Source organism: Camponotus vicinus, unplaced genomic scaffold (assembly GCF_025532165.1).
Source record: "Camponotus vicinus isolate PSW18456_S1 unplaced genomic scaffold, iyCamVici1.0 SCAF_14, whole genome shotgun sequence".
NCBI classification, from domain to species: Eukaryota; Metazoa; Arthropoda; class Insecta; order Hymenoptera; family Formicidae; genus Camponotus; species Camponotus vicinus.
The window spans coordinates 1,596,610-1,614,495 of record NW_028141950.1 but is presented as its reverse complement, the minus strand read 5'-3'; the positions used below and the strand labels follow the sequence as shown (position 1 = coordinate 1,614,495).

The 17,886-nt window shown below is 32.4% G+C and overlaps 5 protein-coding genes across 7 annotated transcripts; 2 read left to right on the top strand and 3 right to left on the bottom strand.

Annotated features, from left to right (window-relative positions):
- The first annotated feature begins 72 nt into the window (after positions 1-72).
- Positions 73-2,536, top strand: LOC145965689 (uncharacterized). The gene is made up of 2 exons (XM_083089343.1): positions 73-211; positions 388-2,536. Exon 2 carries the CDS (start codon positions 461-463, stop codon positions 2,231-2,233), a length of 1,773 nt encoding a protein of 590 aa, XP_082945469.1. The 5' UTR covers positions 73-211; positions 388-460; the 3' UTR covers positions 2,234-2,536.
- A 32-nt stretch (positions 2,537-2,568) lies between these two features.
- LOC145965693 (uncharacterized) lies at positions 2,569-4,417 on the bottom strand. 2 transcript variants are annotated; one of them, XM_083089348.1, is made up of 5 exons: positions 4,114-4,417; positions 3,542-3,795; positions 3,133-3,319; positions 2,910-3,008; positions 2,569-2,842 (listed from the first exon to the last, which is right to left on the bottom strand). In XM_083089348.1, the coding sequence occupies exons 1-5, from the start codon at positions 4,160-4,162 to the stop codon at positions 2,715-2,717; spliced, it is 717 nt and encodes a 238-aa protein (XP_082945474.1). In that variant the 5' UTR covers positions 4,163-4,417; the 3' UTR covers positions 2,569-2,714. The 2 variants fall into 2 exon arrangements, with proteins under 2 accessions (XP_082945474.1, XP_082945475.1); XM_083089349.1 differs by lacking the exon at positions 2,910-3,008.
- A 378-nt stretch (positions 4,418-4,795) lies between these two features.
- On the bottom strand, positions 4,796-7,119 carry LOC145965695 (stress-associated endoplasmic reticulum protein 2). Its single transcript, XM_083089351.1, has 3 exons — positions 6,862-7,119; positions 5,856-5,928; positions 4,796-5,630 (listed from the first exon to the last, which is right to left on the bottom strand). Exons 1-3 carry the CDS (start codon positions 6,943-6,945, stop codon positions 5,593-5,595), a joined length of 195 nt encoding a protein of 64 aa, XP_082945477.1. The 5' UTR covers positions 6,946-7,119; the 3' UTR covers positions 4,796-5,592.
- An 810-nt stretch (positions 7,120-7,929) lies between these two features.
- Positions 7,930-12,527, bottom strand: Tm9sf3 (transmembrane 9 superfamily protein member 3). Its single transcript, XM_083089344.1, has 10 exons — positions 12,135-12,527; positions 11,624-11,819; positions 11,413-11,535; positions 11,082-11,335; positions 10,752-10,991; positions 10,378-10,662; positions 10,080-10,288; positions 9,845-9,991; positions 9,673-9,756; positions 7,930-9,596 (listed from the first exon to the last, which is right to left on the bottom strand). Exons 1-10 carry the CDS (start codon positions 12,216-12,218, stop codon positions 9,452-9,454), a joined length of 1,767 nt encoding a protein of 588 aa, XP_082945470.1. The 5' UTR covers positions 12,219-12,527; the 3' UTR covers positions 7,930-9,451.
- Positions 12,528-13,568: 1,041 nt separating this feature from the next.
- On the top strand, positions 13,569-17,317 carry Asns (asparagine synthetase). 2 transcript variants are annotated; one of them, XM_083088503.1, is made up of 10 exons: positions 13,569-13,587; positions 13,854-14,056; positions 14,132-14,257; positions 14,883-15,119; positions 15,217-15,391; positions 15,469-15,698; positions 15,783-15,910; positions 16,092-16,381; positions 16,485-16,719; positions 16,789-17,317. In XM_083088503.1, the coding sequence occupies exons 2-10, from the start codon at positions 13,931-13,933 to the stop codon at positions 16,949-16,951; spliced, it is 1,710 nt and encodes a 569-aa protein (XP_082944629.1). In that variant the 5' UTR covers positions 13,569-13,587; positions 13,854-13,930; the 3' UTR covers positions 16,952-17,317. The 2 variants fall into 2 exon arrangements, with proteins under 2 accessions (XP_082944629.1, XP_082944628.1); XM_083088502.1 differs by lacking the exon at positions 13,569-13,587 and adding an exon at positions 13,589-13,697.
- The last annotated feature ends 569 nt before the right edge of the window (positions 17,318-17,886 follow it).

The following is a 17,886-nucleotide window of genomic DNA, read 5'->3' as shown; positions in this document are numbered from 1 at the left end:
ATTTTATTTATTTATTCAACTCAATTGAAATAATTCCTCTTTTTGTTTTATTTAAAAATGGCGCGTAATGCTATAATTTCCGCTATCCATTAATGGCGGCTTTGTCCCATCCGTCGCTAGCTCTAATATGTTCGTTGAAGCGAGGTGGCCCCTAGTCAGAAACGAAATACGTATCAGTGTTTGCATATTTTTGCCTAATTTCAGATATGATGTAAGTATCCTTATTTGAAAATACGCAAGATATAGACAAGAATCATTTTATTTTTCTCATTAAATGTGATTTTTTGATCTTTAGTTTGAGATGAATAAAACTTTTTAATTGAACAAGAACATATTTAATACTCAGGAGTGTTAGAGCATATATAAGATCTCCTTATTTTCTTTTAGATCGAGCTAAATAGAAGACAGTGAATGTGTTGAATGGACAATAAAATTATTGGGATATATATTTTTCTTGACAATGACAATGATATTTGATTTTTTGAAGAAAATTTTTGGATGGGCAGATGAGCAATCTAAAAAACGAAAAGCTTCCAGGGATTATAACTTTGAGAGAGAATTTCATACGCCAAAGAGGTTTAAAACCAGTTGCAACACAGCACGTTTGATGGAAGATTATTTTGACATTGATGACAGTGATGACGATGATGATGTTATATTCCTGAGCGAACAGAAATGTTCGCCAACAAGACCATGTGCCAAGTTGAATGGCACTCACAAGAAACAACCACAATCTCATCAATGTCACGCATCAGTTGCATCTTCCGCTTATAAATCCACATGTTCTCCATTTATGTCGCATCAATCAATCAACAATAAATCTACTATGGGCCATTTAATCAATCATAAACACAGGACACAAGATCCTAGTCATAAATGTCCTACGTTATGTCCTACGTTATGTAAAACCAATCAGTTGAAAGAAAGACATCAGTATGAAGAATTGCTGCATAATTTCCTTCCAAATAGGATACATATATTGAAACATAAATGTGCGGAACATAATTATATGCATAAGCCCGTAGAAGTAATCGATTTGGAAAAGCGCGAGGAGGTTGTAACGCCTAATGATAAGGTTCAATCTGTCACCACTAATGCTCCTGTGCACTCCTGTATGGCGTACTCTAGCAGAGGCAACTTATCGAGTTGTACTAGAATAGACAAGGGAAAAGTTCCTACTTTAGATTATGGCAAGAAAGATATCACACCGCATTTACAATCCTTCAAGAAGATTACAATTGATAAGCCCAATGTCAGTACAGTAAAACCTGTTACTGCGCCGAAGTCGCCTGTTAAAGTCGTCGCAACTAATTCTTTACGCGACGAGTTGGCCGCGAAAGCAGTCATGAGGCAGGACTTTATCCCGCAAGTTGCTAAGAGATACAACGAGCGAATCGAGCAGCGGCATAGAGAGGCCGAAGAACTGAAAAAAATGACATGTGTGTTATCAAAACACAATAGATATGCACGGGAAGCGGCTCTAGAAGAACAGTTAGCACGCTCTATGAGACTATGTCTAGCTGTTCTGGATGACAGAGAGGAACCAGAAGAACCGGCATTACCAGTGCTTACGGATAAAATGCTACAAGAAGTGAGAAATGCTCTCATATCTTGTCCACAAGATGAGGTTCTCGCAGAAGGTTTTGGCCTGAGGATCACAAGAAAGGATATCCATACATTGGCTGGCTTAAATTGGTTAAATGACGAAGTGATAAACTTCTATATGAACTTGTTGATCGCCAGAGGCACGTCCTCGAATAAATACCCGAAGGTACACGCCATGAACACATTCTTCTATCCGAAATTACTCTCAGGCGGACACTCGTCTCTGAGACGATGGACCAGGAAAGTGGATATATTTGCACAGGATCTCGTGGTCGTGCCCATACATCTCGATATCCACTGGTGTATGTCGATAATAGATTTCCGGGACAAATCGATTCTTTATTACGATAGTATGGGCGGCAATAATCCAAAATGCCTGATGGCACTAAAGCAGTATCTACAAGATGAAAGTCAGGACAAGAAGAAACAACCGTACGATATGAGCAACTGGACATTGCAGTCTGCCAAAAATATTCCTCAACAAATGAATGGCAGTGATTGTGGAATGTTTTCCTGTATGTTCGCCGAGTATGTCTGCGCCAACAAAAAGATAACTTTTACACAGGATGATATGCCGTATTTTAGGAACAAAATGGTATATGAAATACTAAAAGGCAAACTTTTGTAGAGGAAAGGAAGAGATTAATATTAGGAAACCTATGTTGCAAAACAGATGATCTGATGCTATAAAGAATTAAAACCGGAAAAAACCAGTAACAATGCATTACACACAAGTGAAAGTTAATTGATTTTCTGTACTCTGGACTCAAACATATTTGTTAGAGATAAAAAAAAAATGGGAAATCCGTTAAATCAATTTTTTTGTAAAGTATACTTCTGTTTTAAAATGTGTGAATAGAGAAAAAGATGTGCTATATGTTATTTTTGTTATTAAAATGTTATAATTTAATAAAAATTAAATTTCATATTCTTTCTGACCATTTACAAATAATTTAATATGCATATAATTACAATGTTTTATTATTTATCAATACAAAAACATATTTAATTATAAAAAATAAATTATAATAGTAAAAATTTAATATTAAAACTTATATCTAATCTTATAAGAATCTGAGAACATTAAAATAATTCTTATATTATGATTATTACTGTAGCGTATCATCATCGGATATGTCAGATATTTCAGGTAAATCACAAGATAAGAATTTCTTGTGTTCTTCATCAAAAGATCCATCAAAAACCAATTTTGGAACTTCTAATAACATAGGTGTCTCTGAAAGAAAAAGAAAATGTAAATTATAAACTTACAAGTGAATAAATATATATGTTGTACTTTATACCTAACATCAATTCTTTTTCTTCAGAAGACTTTATATTTTCTTTCTCCTTAGAAAATAGATCTTTAAATTCTTTTTCTATGGCCTCAATATATCCATAATCTATATGAAAGATTTATTTGGAAAATATTTTGCTGCATTAATACTATTATGTAACATTTCGTTTAAATTTCATTTTAATTATTAATTATCTATTTATTAAATAAGAACAATTGTCCATACATACCAAATTTATATTGATCGTCATACCAATATGCTAATTTTTCTGGTTTAGGAAATTGCTTGATATTTTTTTTATAAGACAATGGTTTCTTAAAAATATCTTCATTTAATTGTGCTTTTGGACTTTTATTAATCATAGTCATTTCTTTTAAAGCAAATTCTTTGAATTTCGGTGACTGTGCAATTAACTTCTATAAAAGAAAAGAAAATATTGCAAATAATTTCTTGGCAAACAAAAATTAAAGACTCTACAAATTTATAAAAATATACAATAGAATTCTGATATAACTAGAAAATTCTTTATAATAAAATCTATGTATATAATCAAGTCTACATATTAAAATCTGTGTATTATACTTTATGTATTATATATATATATATATATATATTGATAATACAATGAATTTTATTACTTTTTTTTCTTTTCCTGGAGATATTGGGCATCCATTATTATCTGTTTGAGTTACTTTTAGTTTTAGGCAATCTAGTTCTTTGTTACCATTTGTATTTTTCTTGATATTGATTGAATGTGTGCTATGAGACAGATTCATATCAGAATTTGATCTCATCTTTAGTTTTTTTGGCTTTGTGCCTCCCATAGTCTTAAGAGAATTCAGTTTAATATTATGAGATGTTTCAGATTGCACAATAGATTTCATTATTTGACCTATAGAGAATTTAATTTATTATATGCATTTTCAATTCTAACATCACTCAATAATGTCCATTCAATATAATTTTTTTATATTCTGATAAAACACTTTTCTCTCTCTACACAAAATAAAGTGATTATTCGAACTAGAATATTTTTTGTAACTATCATATTGATTTATATGATGATATAGTAAAAAAAATATTCTTCCACAAATATATTTGACTTTATGTATTAGTTGCAAGTTTACAATTTTAATGGATTATAAAAGAATACCTTGTCGTGTCATATAATATATATATAAATCATATTATAAAAATAAGTTTTGCTCACCTCTGTCAGATTCGGCGATTTCGCCTAATAAATTAAATATGCTAGACATTTTTCAATTATTATTGTGTAGGATACGTCTGTGCACGCTTGATTCTTTCCACCTATCTTATAAAACTAACTCTATCATAAGTCTGCAATTTTCCTTTTAACTTCTAATTGACACAGGGAAGCCAAGTAATCTTAGTGGACTATAATCGTTTTACAATCTTCAACGTTTGAAAAGAAAAACAACCGTTTATCTATTCTCTCTATGCGCTTGCGTTTGATTTGTTTGTACCGAGTTCATCGGAAAGATAGATTGTCGTAAAATCTAAAAAAATAGAATAACCTTTGCAATCGCCATCTATCTAAGAGAGAGAGAGCGACTACAAATGGCGCCATTTTAGAATAATCTTGTAACAATTTCACATAAACTTCAAAAAAATTTTCTTCTGAATCTCCATCGTATTTTTAAGATCTTTAAGGAAAAATATGACATAAATGAATAAAATTAATAAGATATAATGCAATATGTACACAACTGAATTTTGAACAAGGTGTCGGTTCAATAAATAGCGATAAAAAGTGAAAGCAAAACATCTTCCTCTTATCATTAAAAAAACAAGACAGATTACAATTGGGTAAACTATATACAGAGAAAAAGGATTTGATTTAGAGATATAATTATTTAAAATGTCTCATGTAAAACAATATATATATAGATCTTTATTGATAATATATTTTATTAAAAGAGATATAATGCACTGTCAGTAGCAAATATTCAAATATTTTGTATAGACAAATCATTCTTGATATATGTGTGTATATTATAATATATATTTGTATAATTATATAATGACCTCCAATGCATCGATAATGCATGAGCATCGTACAAAGGCCATTATACCAACAGAAAGCCTACCAACTGCTTACAGTGGAATGCTTTAGGACAGGTCTGTCAAATCGTCGAGCCTATCAATTAGACAGGCCTACTTGAGGAGAAATCCGCATATAATAAATCCTGTATATACAATTATTTACTACATACACATAGACGAAAGAATATACATTTGACAGGAAGCAGAATGTAAAAAGCTTAACGGAAATATAAATATTTAGAATATAGTAAATAATCAACTATAAACAGATATTTATTTTCTTTCTCGATATTTGATTAAGACCTCTTTTCTTTTGGAAACATGATTAATTTAATATTATAACAAAATGCTCTTCTTTCGTTTATGTGTAGCGTAATTAAGTTAAACGCTTATAAATGCTAAATGTTATAAATAAATCTTTGAGCTTCTGTGAAAGAAAAATAATTTTCCAGCTACTGTCAAAATTTTGCCATTATGAGTATACATTTCGTTTCCTATAATATCACTCTTCCTTTTTACAATCTATTGAAATAATCCGCTAATCTTTTTTTCATATTAGCGACGAGTTGTAAACAGTATGTTGCATTAAGATTAACAGTAGCACCTTCCTTCTTCTTCATCTTCAAGCCATTCTAATACTTTGGATGATTTGAAATACAGCTGTAACAAAAAACATGTCTCTTTCTTAGCATTTTTTTACAATTCTTTTAATTAAAATATGCTTTATGGGAATCTAAAATTCCAAATATATCAACTATAACAGATATAAATTAAACAAAAGAAAAACTTATAGGCTTATAAGACAGACAAGTTTATATATAAAATTATGTTTGTTTATGTAAACTTTATATATTCAGATTTATATTTTCATATATATGTACTTACCAGATCCACAAACAACAAAGAGGAATAAAGCTAGCAACCAAGGACCAACTGGAGAGCTCTCTTCTTGCGATTTCTAATATGATAAAAATTTCTATTATTTAATAGCTATAAATATAAAGCAAACTTAAATATGAAAATAAATATATCTTGGCAGGGGTGTAGCCAGATTGAGATATTAGAACAGACAAAAAAACTGACAGAGTAGTTTTGTTGCTTGATGAGCAAAAAAAAAGGATATGATTTATGAAAAAATATTATTGTAAATAATACAATATTACAAACAATTTGCAAATGCTTAAAAAAATAAATAGAAGCATTTAGAAATTGCTAGATTTTTTTAAAAGCAGGCAAAAAAGCTACAAGAGCAGACTTTGCATTGCTCTTGCCCCACCCCCTGGCTACACTCCTGTATCTTGGTGTATTTCCAAAATATTATTTAACAGATGGAACATATATGAGGAAGATTAATAAATCTCATTATCAATTATTGCAATTCATAAACATTTCAATACAGAGAGATTATCGATAATAATTATTAAATATATGAATTGATGCATTTTTATCATTAGATTTTAAATAATAACTGAAAGTAAATAATATTAGTGGAAGTGAAGAAATAAAAATCTGAGAAACTGACTAGGATCAAATTCTTACAAACAAATGTTTATCTATAACCTCTCAATATTATACTATATATGTATCTCGAGTTGATAGTTACGTATTTTCATAAACAATCAATTAAAAAATTAGAATCGAATCACAAGCATGTATAAATTATCTTTACATTTTATCTACTTCATCCCCTATCCATATGTATAATTTTTTCTTCTGGGAGAATCACATCTTCTAAGTTTGACAGATCTCTACACATGTAACATTCTTTTCTTGTGTTTTTCTTTTTTTTAAATAGAATGATATCTTAATGAATGAATCGAAATGTGCATCTCGAAAATTCTCGTCAGAAGAGGATCCACATCGACTTCGGGATTCAAAACGACCGACTTACCGAAGACTTGGGAACGTTTCCGCGTAACGTGATGTTCTTCGTCGCCTTCTCGTTGGCGATGCGCATTCTTTGCTTCGGCGCCATCGTCAGATTCCCTCGATAGTGTGTGTCTCACGAAATAACAGAGCACGAACTCGACGAGCCGCAAAGGCACCGTATGCGTGTCCGGCGTTTACAAACGACACAGTGACGTTCCGCGACGTGTGCGCTAGCGTGGTTTGACACGTGAAGTAAAGTTGCGCGACAGCTCGGCAGCTCCTCGTGCCACACTGTCACCACGTTAGTCAATTGAGCGAATTCTTCGCACACTCGTGTCTTAAAAACTGATCCTGATACATTTACAATAGTCGCAATATTTATTTTTGATCGCGTAGAAAAATAAAAGGGAAAAAGATTAAACGCTTAGATAAGGGAAAAAAAAGATCCTTCACTTGCCATACGTGGCGGGAATTTTGATTTTTTGAATATCACATCATTAAAAATGTCTCCTTTCGAGAGATTTAAAATAATTAATGATTTTTTTAATAATTTCGATATATAGATCATGCCAATACCATATTTCATATCGCTTATCAAAGTAATAAAAGGAAATTAATCGCAAGATTAAAGGACGATCTCTAATTTGAATAATTCGAGAGATGGACACGCATCCAATTTTTCTAAAAAATAATTTTTACATCGAGAATAAACATGAATAAAATGACATCTAGCTACAAGTTACAGGGTGTGTCATCTACTCAAATTTTGTAAAAAACATTCACCAATTCGCTCTATTTTTGTTCAAAGTTCCAATCATGTAAAGAGAACATTTGAAAACTTTTTTGCAACTTTCTAAAATTAATTTTTTATTGTATGCGTTTTCTAATATTTTTTTAATCATACAAAGGAAAAAGTTCTCTCTTAAGTTTGAATAAAATTTTCCAGTTACAAAAGATATCTCCGAGAATTCCAGATTTTTCATGTTTTTTCAGAAAATGGACATTCTCTAACAATTTGGTAAAAAAAAATGAATGAAAAACGACGCTTGTGTTGTGTATACGTAGAAATTTTATATTTTTTTAGAATCGCTACATCTAACAACAAATCGTTTATTTTCGAACTCTCACCGACGTTTAGTCTCTCTTTCATTAAAATTATTGAAATATAATACAGTCGTCGTTATATTTTTCGCGAATAGTATCCACAAGTACCTATCTCTAACTGTGTTATGAAATTTTAACTTCTCACTTTTTCAACAGCGATCAATGCGGTATACGGTGCGGAAGAAAATCAAGAGCGAGGATTCGTTCAAAGTAACAATGGAAATATTCGAACGAAGAGAAAAAATAATACAGAGTTACGATACCGCATATAAGGAAATCTTACTATGAGTACTATGCATTCACGATTTCTCCTCTTCATTTGAACTACTACTAGAACCTAATCATAAGTTAAGAGTTTTCCACTGATAATGAAATTGGCAAATTGATTTAATAGTCACAGAATTTAAAATTAGTCTAGTTACAATTATATCTCCATTACACAATTTGCATATCGATGCAAAAGTCTTATAAAACTATCATGTTGGTAAATTATAATATACTTTTGCTTTTCAATATCCACTCCTGTTTATTAGAGCTTTCGATATTATAAGATTCTACTTTGCATTTTTTTTTTCAAGAGCTGGAAAACATTATTTCGCTTTATAAACCATTACGCTTCGCCCGAATCAAAAGCTCTGCTTTTTTTGCCAAAGAACAAGATGAAACTTTTCAATCTTCCCTTGATAGTTGAATCTCAATTTGATTAATTTTTTACTGTCGACAAGTGAGACAGCGACAAATATTGCAGCATTGAGACATTCCAAAAAACACATATGTTCATACGCATATAAATGCAATCATGCTATTATATATATATATATATATATATAAATATATATATGTATATGTGTATGTGTGTCTGTGCATGTATGTGTGTGTGATATGTGTACACATATACATATATAATTATTAAATTAAGTATATAAATATTCATCATGTTATAATTTTGTTAATATACCAGTGGTAAATTTGATATTGAAACAAAAATATATAACAATATAATTTTGCGCACGATTGCAGAATTTTCATTCATATAATTATTCAGACTCACATATGGAATTCGACTAATACTTACAATTATCATTTTATTATTGACAGATGACTGCATTTGCGACACGTGCGCGCGTACTAGTACAGTAAAATCCATTTACAGCGCATCTTTACTTGCATGAAATATAGCAATTTAAAAGAAGAATTAATAAATGAGATGCGAGAACATTTTGTTTGAATATCGTAGGTAGTACGTGACGCGAGTTCTGTTGGAAGATTAATAAGGATACTGTCGGTCGGTGATGTTTTTCTAGTCGCAGTTGCGTTAATTGAGCCAATGATAAACGTAAGAAAAAAATCCGCATTCTCGGATGACATAATGGACTGCTTCAAGACAAATGAAGAAATGTGTACTTCATTTTGTCGAGAACATCGTGAGCATCACAGGCTGCACGGAAATCACATCGTTCGACTCACGATGTAGATGATAGTATATATTATATTCAGCGATATACTTTTTAGTCTATTTTTACCGTGGAATATATCTTCCGCACGAATGCGTTGGTACCGATGTATCCGACTGTCCCGCACATAATACCTAGGGCCAAGCTGAACAATGCCATGTATCCGAAATAAAACGCCGTTTGGAAGAGACCGTACATTCTGCGAAAATAAAACCGTTGAACGATTACAGAGACTTTCATTAGTCGGCATAAAAAATTGATGTACCTCTACTTACTTAGTTTTAAAGAAAAAGTAATAAAAGGAATAAATGTAGACGTAACCGGCCGTCGAAGCCGCTGCAAGAAAACTCGTCCACTGCCTGCGAAAAGCAAAATATATAAATATATAATATTGTATAAATCATATATTCGGGAAAAAAAAAGAATACAAAAACAAGATAAACTTACCATCGATAGTCTTCGGCATTTAGCAAGAAATATGTACATACGATAGTAACGCATACGGTCACTATCATAAGAATAACGAATACTAATAACATAAAGCCATAAACATAGTAGATCTTGTACGCCCAGAATGAGGTAAAAATGAAGTACCTAAAAGGACCATAACTCGAGATCAATATATGCGTAAGAAAGTGATTGGATGAACAATTTAAGGTGTTAATATATATAAAAAACATACATTTCAATAAAGATCGAACCAAAAGGTAAGATTCCGCCGAGCATTATGATCACTAGCGGTTCCATGAACCACTTCTTCTCGGGTATCGGTCGAGGCACCGCATTCACGCGACACGGAGCATCGGGCGTCCCGGCGAGATTTCGGCCTAGAATCGTACCTACCATTGTCAGTGGTAATATCACAAATATGCAGATACATGTCACTGCGACCTGCACACATACGATTGACGGTGATCGTAAATACCAGCATAATGACTTCTACATAAGTTTATCCAATTTAATGACGAGCAGTTACGAACCATGGATCCGAAAGGTATTGCTCTACTGGCGTGATAATACATGGCGATGAAATTGATGAAGAAAGCAGTGCCACAGACCATGAGCGGCAACATGAAAGCACTGAGGAGCATCTGTTTAATCCAGACGCGTCCGCCCATCCGCGCGTATAGTCCACTTCCCGCGTAACCATTGATAGGCGATGTGACAGCATATACGAATATCGCTGTCGATAGCATCGACCCGCGTTCTGTATATAGCTCGCCCAGAATCGCAAAGATAATTACACTCAGTACAACCACTGTGACCTGTATATAAAAGATTGGAGAAGGAATGACATAATTTTATTCTTCTATTTTAAAGAATCAATAAAAGTGAGTATCCAACGAATACACACCTGATAGCCCGCACCTATAAGAGCTGAGAAGAGCATAGCATGACTCGCAGGCCTAAAAACGTCTCCGTGAACCTGCTTCCAGCCATATTCATCGCCCAAGTCCCTTTCCATATCATCCATTTCTTCATCCCTGCTGTATCGAGCATAATCTTTTCTCAAAGTGCGCATCAGAATCATTGACACAAGCCCGACGAGGAAGATCACCATCATGAAACTATTGAAGATACTAAACCAATGTATCTGAAAAAATTATTTGTAATTTTTATTTATGGAATATATTATACCCATTATTTAAGGTCACAAGAATGCTGTGTATAATAAGAAATTTACTCTATGCTGAAAGAAGTTAGGATCCAGATACTTGTCAAATCTATCCTCAAATTTGACATTACTCTTTTTCCAATTGACTTCATAGCTGAAAGATATATGTGCACCCTGCACCAGCTTCACCTTGTTTTCACTGGTCAGGTTAACATCCACTATCTGCTTACCATTATACCCAATGTCAAACTTTTTGTGCGTCCAGATATAATAGGAATCTGATACCGCAACTCCATCATTGTTTTCCAATTCCCCTACAACACCTGTAATACAAGAATTTCCTCAAATGTCTAATTCTATAACTTGATATACATATGTAAAAAAATAATCTTTCAATTACCCCATATTGGCAAATCATCAATATACATTTGATACCAATATTGATTCTTTATCGCATACACAAATGCTTTCTGGCTTTCTTCATTTAAACTTATCTGGCAGTATTCTGTTTTCGAGATATCCTCTGTAATGGAAAAAGGTTTAGGATTCTGTATCTCTAATACTTTGAACACTGTTATCCAAACAGTATTTGTTCATATAAATGTATCTACCTTTGAATTCGATATCTAAGCCACTGAACTTCAATTCAATCCCTTGTAGAGCCTCCGATAGGGTCTCGTGATAATGATTGATAACATTCTTGATGCCTGTACAAAAGGGTAGGGAATAATAGGAGTACGTCTCTTGACGATTATGATACGGTCCTACAGTACTCATCCATAGGACAACCTCGTCGCCGTCTTCGTACTAGAAACAAAGATATAATCCATTGATCACAATAATTAGTTATAAGAAGATGTTATATCAAGATGAAATTCAAGACTAATGGCAACTAGACGCGATAGAATTGCTAATATCGAGTAAGAACACAGCATCATGCAAATTCATTCAACATGATAACACAAATAGAGAAAGAGAGAAAGAGAGAGAGAGAGAGAGAGGGAAATAAAATTCGAGACAAATATTTGGTGACGTTTCCACTTGAGAGGCCAATATCGTGTGTAGATTCGAATGACAATATGGACATTCGAAAGAGGAATACGTTGGAACACGAGTACTCACGAGGTGATTGTGCTCGTCGGCAGAGGCTAGCAAGGAAAGCAGGCTAAACGCCAGAAAGTGGAATAGCAGTCGTTCCCGACGCATGTTTATTTATTTCCGAAAGAGAAAAAGGCGCGCCGACCGGCCGGGCGCCCTTTTACGCGAACGCACAAACGAGAGATCCCACCAGCGTGACACGACGACGGCGACGGACAATCCCCATAGATTTCGTAATATTGCCACCGACCGCGTTACGGATAGCAGAAACACCGGACACGGGACGGACGGACACGTATTATGCAGGAATCTCCAAAGGTGCGATATATCGTTATATATGCACCGCGACCGTTGATATGCGACGTCGACGTTGCCTGTCGACAGCTTTCGTTCGTCGCGCCGTCAGATGACGCTTGTCAGATTCCTCTCAATTTCGCGCCTTAAGGTCATGAGTCACGTCACGTGAAAAGATTTTAGTCCCAAGGTCGTAAGCAAATCGGACTAATCAGGATAGGAGAGGAACAGAAATTTCTTTGTTCCGATTGGTCGTCTACTCCCAGTGAAGTTTTGTGATAGGTTGATAGATATCCAATAGATGAAGATTTCTATATTTTTCCTAGAAAACAAACTTTTCTATTGGATATTGTGAACCATGGGTTTTTTCTTTATTCTGATTGATCGGATTCAGCGGACTCAGCAGTTGGGCAATATTACTAGATTTTCCGATGTAATTCGACGCTGATTGGTCGGATCTGAAAGTAGAAACCAATCATATTCGATTGCTACTTAGCTTTGAATCCGCTGAATGTGGCCATTGGGTGCATCCAGAAGCACAACCGCTCACTGAGCAGCTAAGTAGCAATTGAATGTGATTGGTTTCTATCTTTGAATTCACCAATCACAGTCGAGTGCTACTTAGCCGCTCAGTGAGCGGTTGTGCTTCTGGATGCACCTATTGGCTGCGTTCAGCAGAAAAAGCTGCTTTGCAACTGTGTAAAATTCGTGAGCCTGATTGATGTATGCTCTTAATTTTGACTGGATCTAAGAGCATACACCAATCAGATTCACGAATTTTACAACAGTTGCAAAGCAACTTTTCCTGCTGAACGCAGCCATTGGCTGTCAGATTATTTTCGCGCATGCTTAGAAAGGGTCATGTGAATGATCTTAAGTAGCGTATATATCTGATGGATTAGAATTATTAGGCCCATCATTTGGAAAGCACAATAGAAAATATGAAAACATATGATAAAAAGATTTCTATTGATTAATACATGTATACAAATCTCCGCTGAGATATAAGCGATCAATGGCACAATTATGTAATTGACATATCATCTTTTTTTCTATAAATTTAAATGACCTAAATATATGCGTCTGAAAATTTTGAAAACTTCTTTCAATCTTCCTATATCTTGTGACGCTCCTATTGCTTGCAAATATTGAAATTGTTACATCATCAGAAAAGAGAGCAAGGGTATATACAATACTGCCAGTTACTGGAAATCTATAGTTATCTATAGTTCAGTGATAAATGAAGCGTGATAACGTAGTTCATATATATACGTGGATACTCGTGGCGCGAAAGTATATACATCTGATCGGAGAGATTTATTTCTTTATTATTTAATTAATTTTTTATATCATTTATTAATTAAATAATGCTATATTTGCATCGCGTAATATTATATTGAGTTCCTTTTGTAAAGATTATTCTATAAAATTCCTTTTTATTTGTAACAGCGGGGATCTCTATCATACACCACGTGGCAATAACGATTTGATTGATTTCGAACAATTGACGATTATTTAAGGAAAAAATGTGTGGAATTTGGGCATTGTTTGGATTGAACACGCAGTCCTTGACCTGTATCTGCGAAAATTTTGATAAGATCTCGCACCGTGGTCCGGAAGCTTTTAAAATCGAATTTGATAACAGAGTCAAGGTCACTTTTGTTAAATAGAACTCAAAAATAGAGTATTATAATTCTTTTTTTTAATAAATATCCTTTTTTTTACAGAATGGGTATCTAGGATTTCACAGATTAACCATTGTTGATGGCTTATATGGAATGCAACCTATGAGATTACACAAGTATCCAAATCTCTTCCTCTTGTGTAACGGGGAAATATATAATTATGAAAGAGTAATATTTTATTTTTTGCATATTTATTACATATTATTGAAAACAATATTAATGATTTGAACAAAGTTTGCTAATGTTACATAATTATGGCAAATAGAACATGAGAATTAATTAAATTTATCACTTGATATTATAAGAAAATTTATAAGTTGCTAAAAATGATTAATATTTTTCAATAAGAAATCTATCATTAATGGAATATAATGATAACATGTACAAAAAATGTATTTATAAGCAACAACTATATGTGTGTGTTATATAATGGCTGTTTCCACCAACGTCACTTAACTTTAATCTTAGCTTAACTCATTTTTTGTCTTTTTCTAAAGGAATAATTAGAAGGAGATGAAGAGTGAGTTTAGCTAAGATTAAAGTTAAACGACATTGGTAGAAACAGGTATAAACAACATACTTATACACTTGCTTACATATGTTTATATATCATTATATTTTGTCAGTGTGATGAATTTCTTTAGAAAGCATTTTTTAATAGCTTTTTTTCATAGCAATAAATATGACACTTTAAATTATTTTTATATCTTACATTAAAATACATGTATGCAAAATTTTATGAAAGTACTGAGATTGTAACTATTTGTATGAAATAATATAAATGCAATTGTAGTTACAAAAACAATATCATTTTGAATACGTTACTAAATGCGATGTAGAAGCAATTATGCATTTATATACATGCAATGGTGCCGACAATGTTGCCCGATCTCTAGATGGTGTATTTGCATTTTGTTTAATGGATGTTGTTAAAAGGAGGATTTTAGTAGCCAGAGATCCATATGGTGTAAGACCACTATTTAAATTATATTCAGATGATGGGCAATTAGCCATTTGTTCAGAAAGCAAGGTACTTTGCATTAATAATTAAAAAATAATTTTTTTCTTGCTAATTATAAATACATCTCTATAAAATATAATTTACTAATATGACAGAATTATTTTAGGGTTTGATGGAAATTACAAAACGCATAAGTGGCAAATGGACATTAGAACCATTTCGTCCAGGTCATTATGAGGAATATGAAATTTTAGATGATGGTCGAGCAAAAATTTTGTCTAATATCTGTTATCATAAACCTGGTGACAAACCTTCTTTCCAAGTGTTTATTCCTTGGCCAAGTGAGTAGATGAAATTCTATTATCACCCTGAGAGAGAAAGTATATAGTATATAATATATCTAATTTATTTTTTGCAGCCTTGAATCCAAAAGATATTCATGGCAATATTCGAAAGTTACTTTCAGCAGCAGTAGAAAAACGATTAATGGCCGACAGACGGATAGGATGCCTGTTGTCAGGCGGATTAGATTCTAGTTTGATTGCAGCTTTATTAGTGAAACAAGCAAAAGAACATAATTTACCATATAAGATTCAAAGTTTTGCAATAGGTATGGGTGACAGTCCAGATATTATTGCTGCAAGACAGGTTGGTGGAAACTTTCACACTTTTGTATTATCTTCTTTCATCAGTAATTACTGGATAGTTTAAATTTTTTATTATGCAATATAGGTTGCAGATTATATTGGAAGTGAGCATCATGAAATTATCTTTACAGAAAAAGATGTAATTGATGTATTGAATAAAGTTATTTATTCACTAGAAACATATGACATTACGACTATTCGAGCTTCGATAGGGTAAGACAAATTATATTAAGATATATAACATTAAATGTGATTTAGTTTTTATTCAATTATAAATCAAAAAATTGTAGTATAAGATATGATTCTTTTCTTCTACTTTTCTTTAGTTAAAGAAGAGTAAATTTTGTAGTGATGGAATGATTTATCTATAATGGAACAACCTTTTATTTTGCAGGATGTATCTCATTTCAAGATATATAAAACAGAATACAGAGACAACTGTAATCTTTAGTGGAGAGGGTGCAGATGAACTGGCACAGGGCTATATTTATTTCAGAGATGCACCTAGTGCAGCAGATGCTCATGATGAATCTTTAAGATTATTGAAAGATATATATTTATATGATGGTTTAAGAGCTGATCGCACGACAAGTGCATTCAGTTTAGAGCTAAGAGTACCATTTTTAGATCTTCAGTTCACATCATATTATTTATCTTTGGACCCCAATATAAGACAACCTCAAGGTAGAGTAATAGTAAATTGAACATTATAAACAATGTTGCAAATAATTCCTATCCAAAAGTGCATAAAAGGAAGCTAAAAAAATCGAATATTATGTATGTACAGATGGAATCGAGAAGCATTTGTTAAGATCTGCTTTTGATGGAACTAATTTATTACCTTCGAACATACTATGGAGGCATAAAGAAGCTTTCAGTGATGGAGTCGCATCTATCAAGAAATCTCTTTTTCAAGTGATCCAAGAAATAGTAGAAAATCGTGTTCACGATGACGATTTAGGTGCAGCTCACACTAAATACCCTCATTGTACACCAAGAACGAAAGAAGCACTCTATTATAGGTATACATAAACATTTTAAAGTAAAAGAACTTTCTTACTTGATAATGCTTTATCTTTTGCTTATTTTAGAAATATCTTCGAGTCATATTACAAGGGGCGAGCGGAAAGTTTTATACCTTATTTTTGGATGCCGCGCTGGGTTAAAAATGTTACGGATCCATCTGCTAGATTCATTAAACATTATGCTGCAAACACTGATGAACAATCAGCTGAAAACAATTTAGAAAAATGATGAACATATTATAAAAAGAAGATGAATATATATACGTATTTTCTGATTAAAAGATGAAAATTTATCTTTTCATCATGTACCGCACTTTTGGAAAAGGACGTTATTTAGAATCTGAACATTTATTAAGTTTAAAAGTTTATATTATTTTTTATATTATTTTTTATCTGAACATTTATTAAGTTTAAAAGTTTATATTTTTTGTTTATTTTTGCAATAAAATAAGTTGCTTTAAATGTTTGTAATTTTTCTTTTTCTAGTTGATTCAATATTTTAAAATAATATGAATAAAATGATATTTTATATTGGTTCTATATATAATTTTATAAAAATGTTTGAAATTTAGAAAATAAAAAATATATAGTTTTATTTAATTGACTATTGAAAGCAGAGCGCTTACTAGACCTCCGCGGGACGCAATTTAGCGTCACCTACGCGTCGAGAACAAATTCGTTCAATGTAACGCGTCACTATCTGTAACATATATTGTTAACATCACGCTGAAGAAGGATCAAAAGATGATCCGAAACGTACGTTTTTTGTTATTATAATGTGTTTTTTAATAAGCTAATACTGAAAAAAAAAAGAAGTGTTGTTGCTTCTCTGCGCTCCAACTACCGCGCGTTGGCTCTTATGCCATTTTCTTTTTAATTTTTTGATTATTTGAGCCAAATCTCTAATTATTAAATATATAGTTGTATGTGTATTATAGTGTCCTATTTCAAGTACGGCCAACTCTTTTTATTTCCTGAATTAAAGAAAAGAGCAAAAATATGTATATGAAATTAATCAGTTTAGAATTATTGTTAGTATATAGTTGTCATTTGTAAAATCTATCTGCATTAGAAAATAAAAAAGATGTGCATAATTCTTTTACAATAACATGGATATTTCGATATGACTCAAATCATAACATCGTACAAAACGAATGTATGATT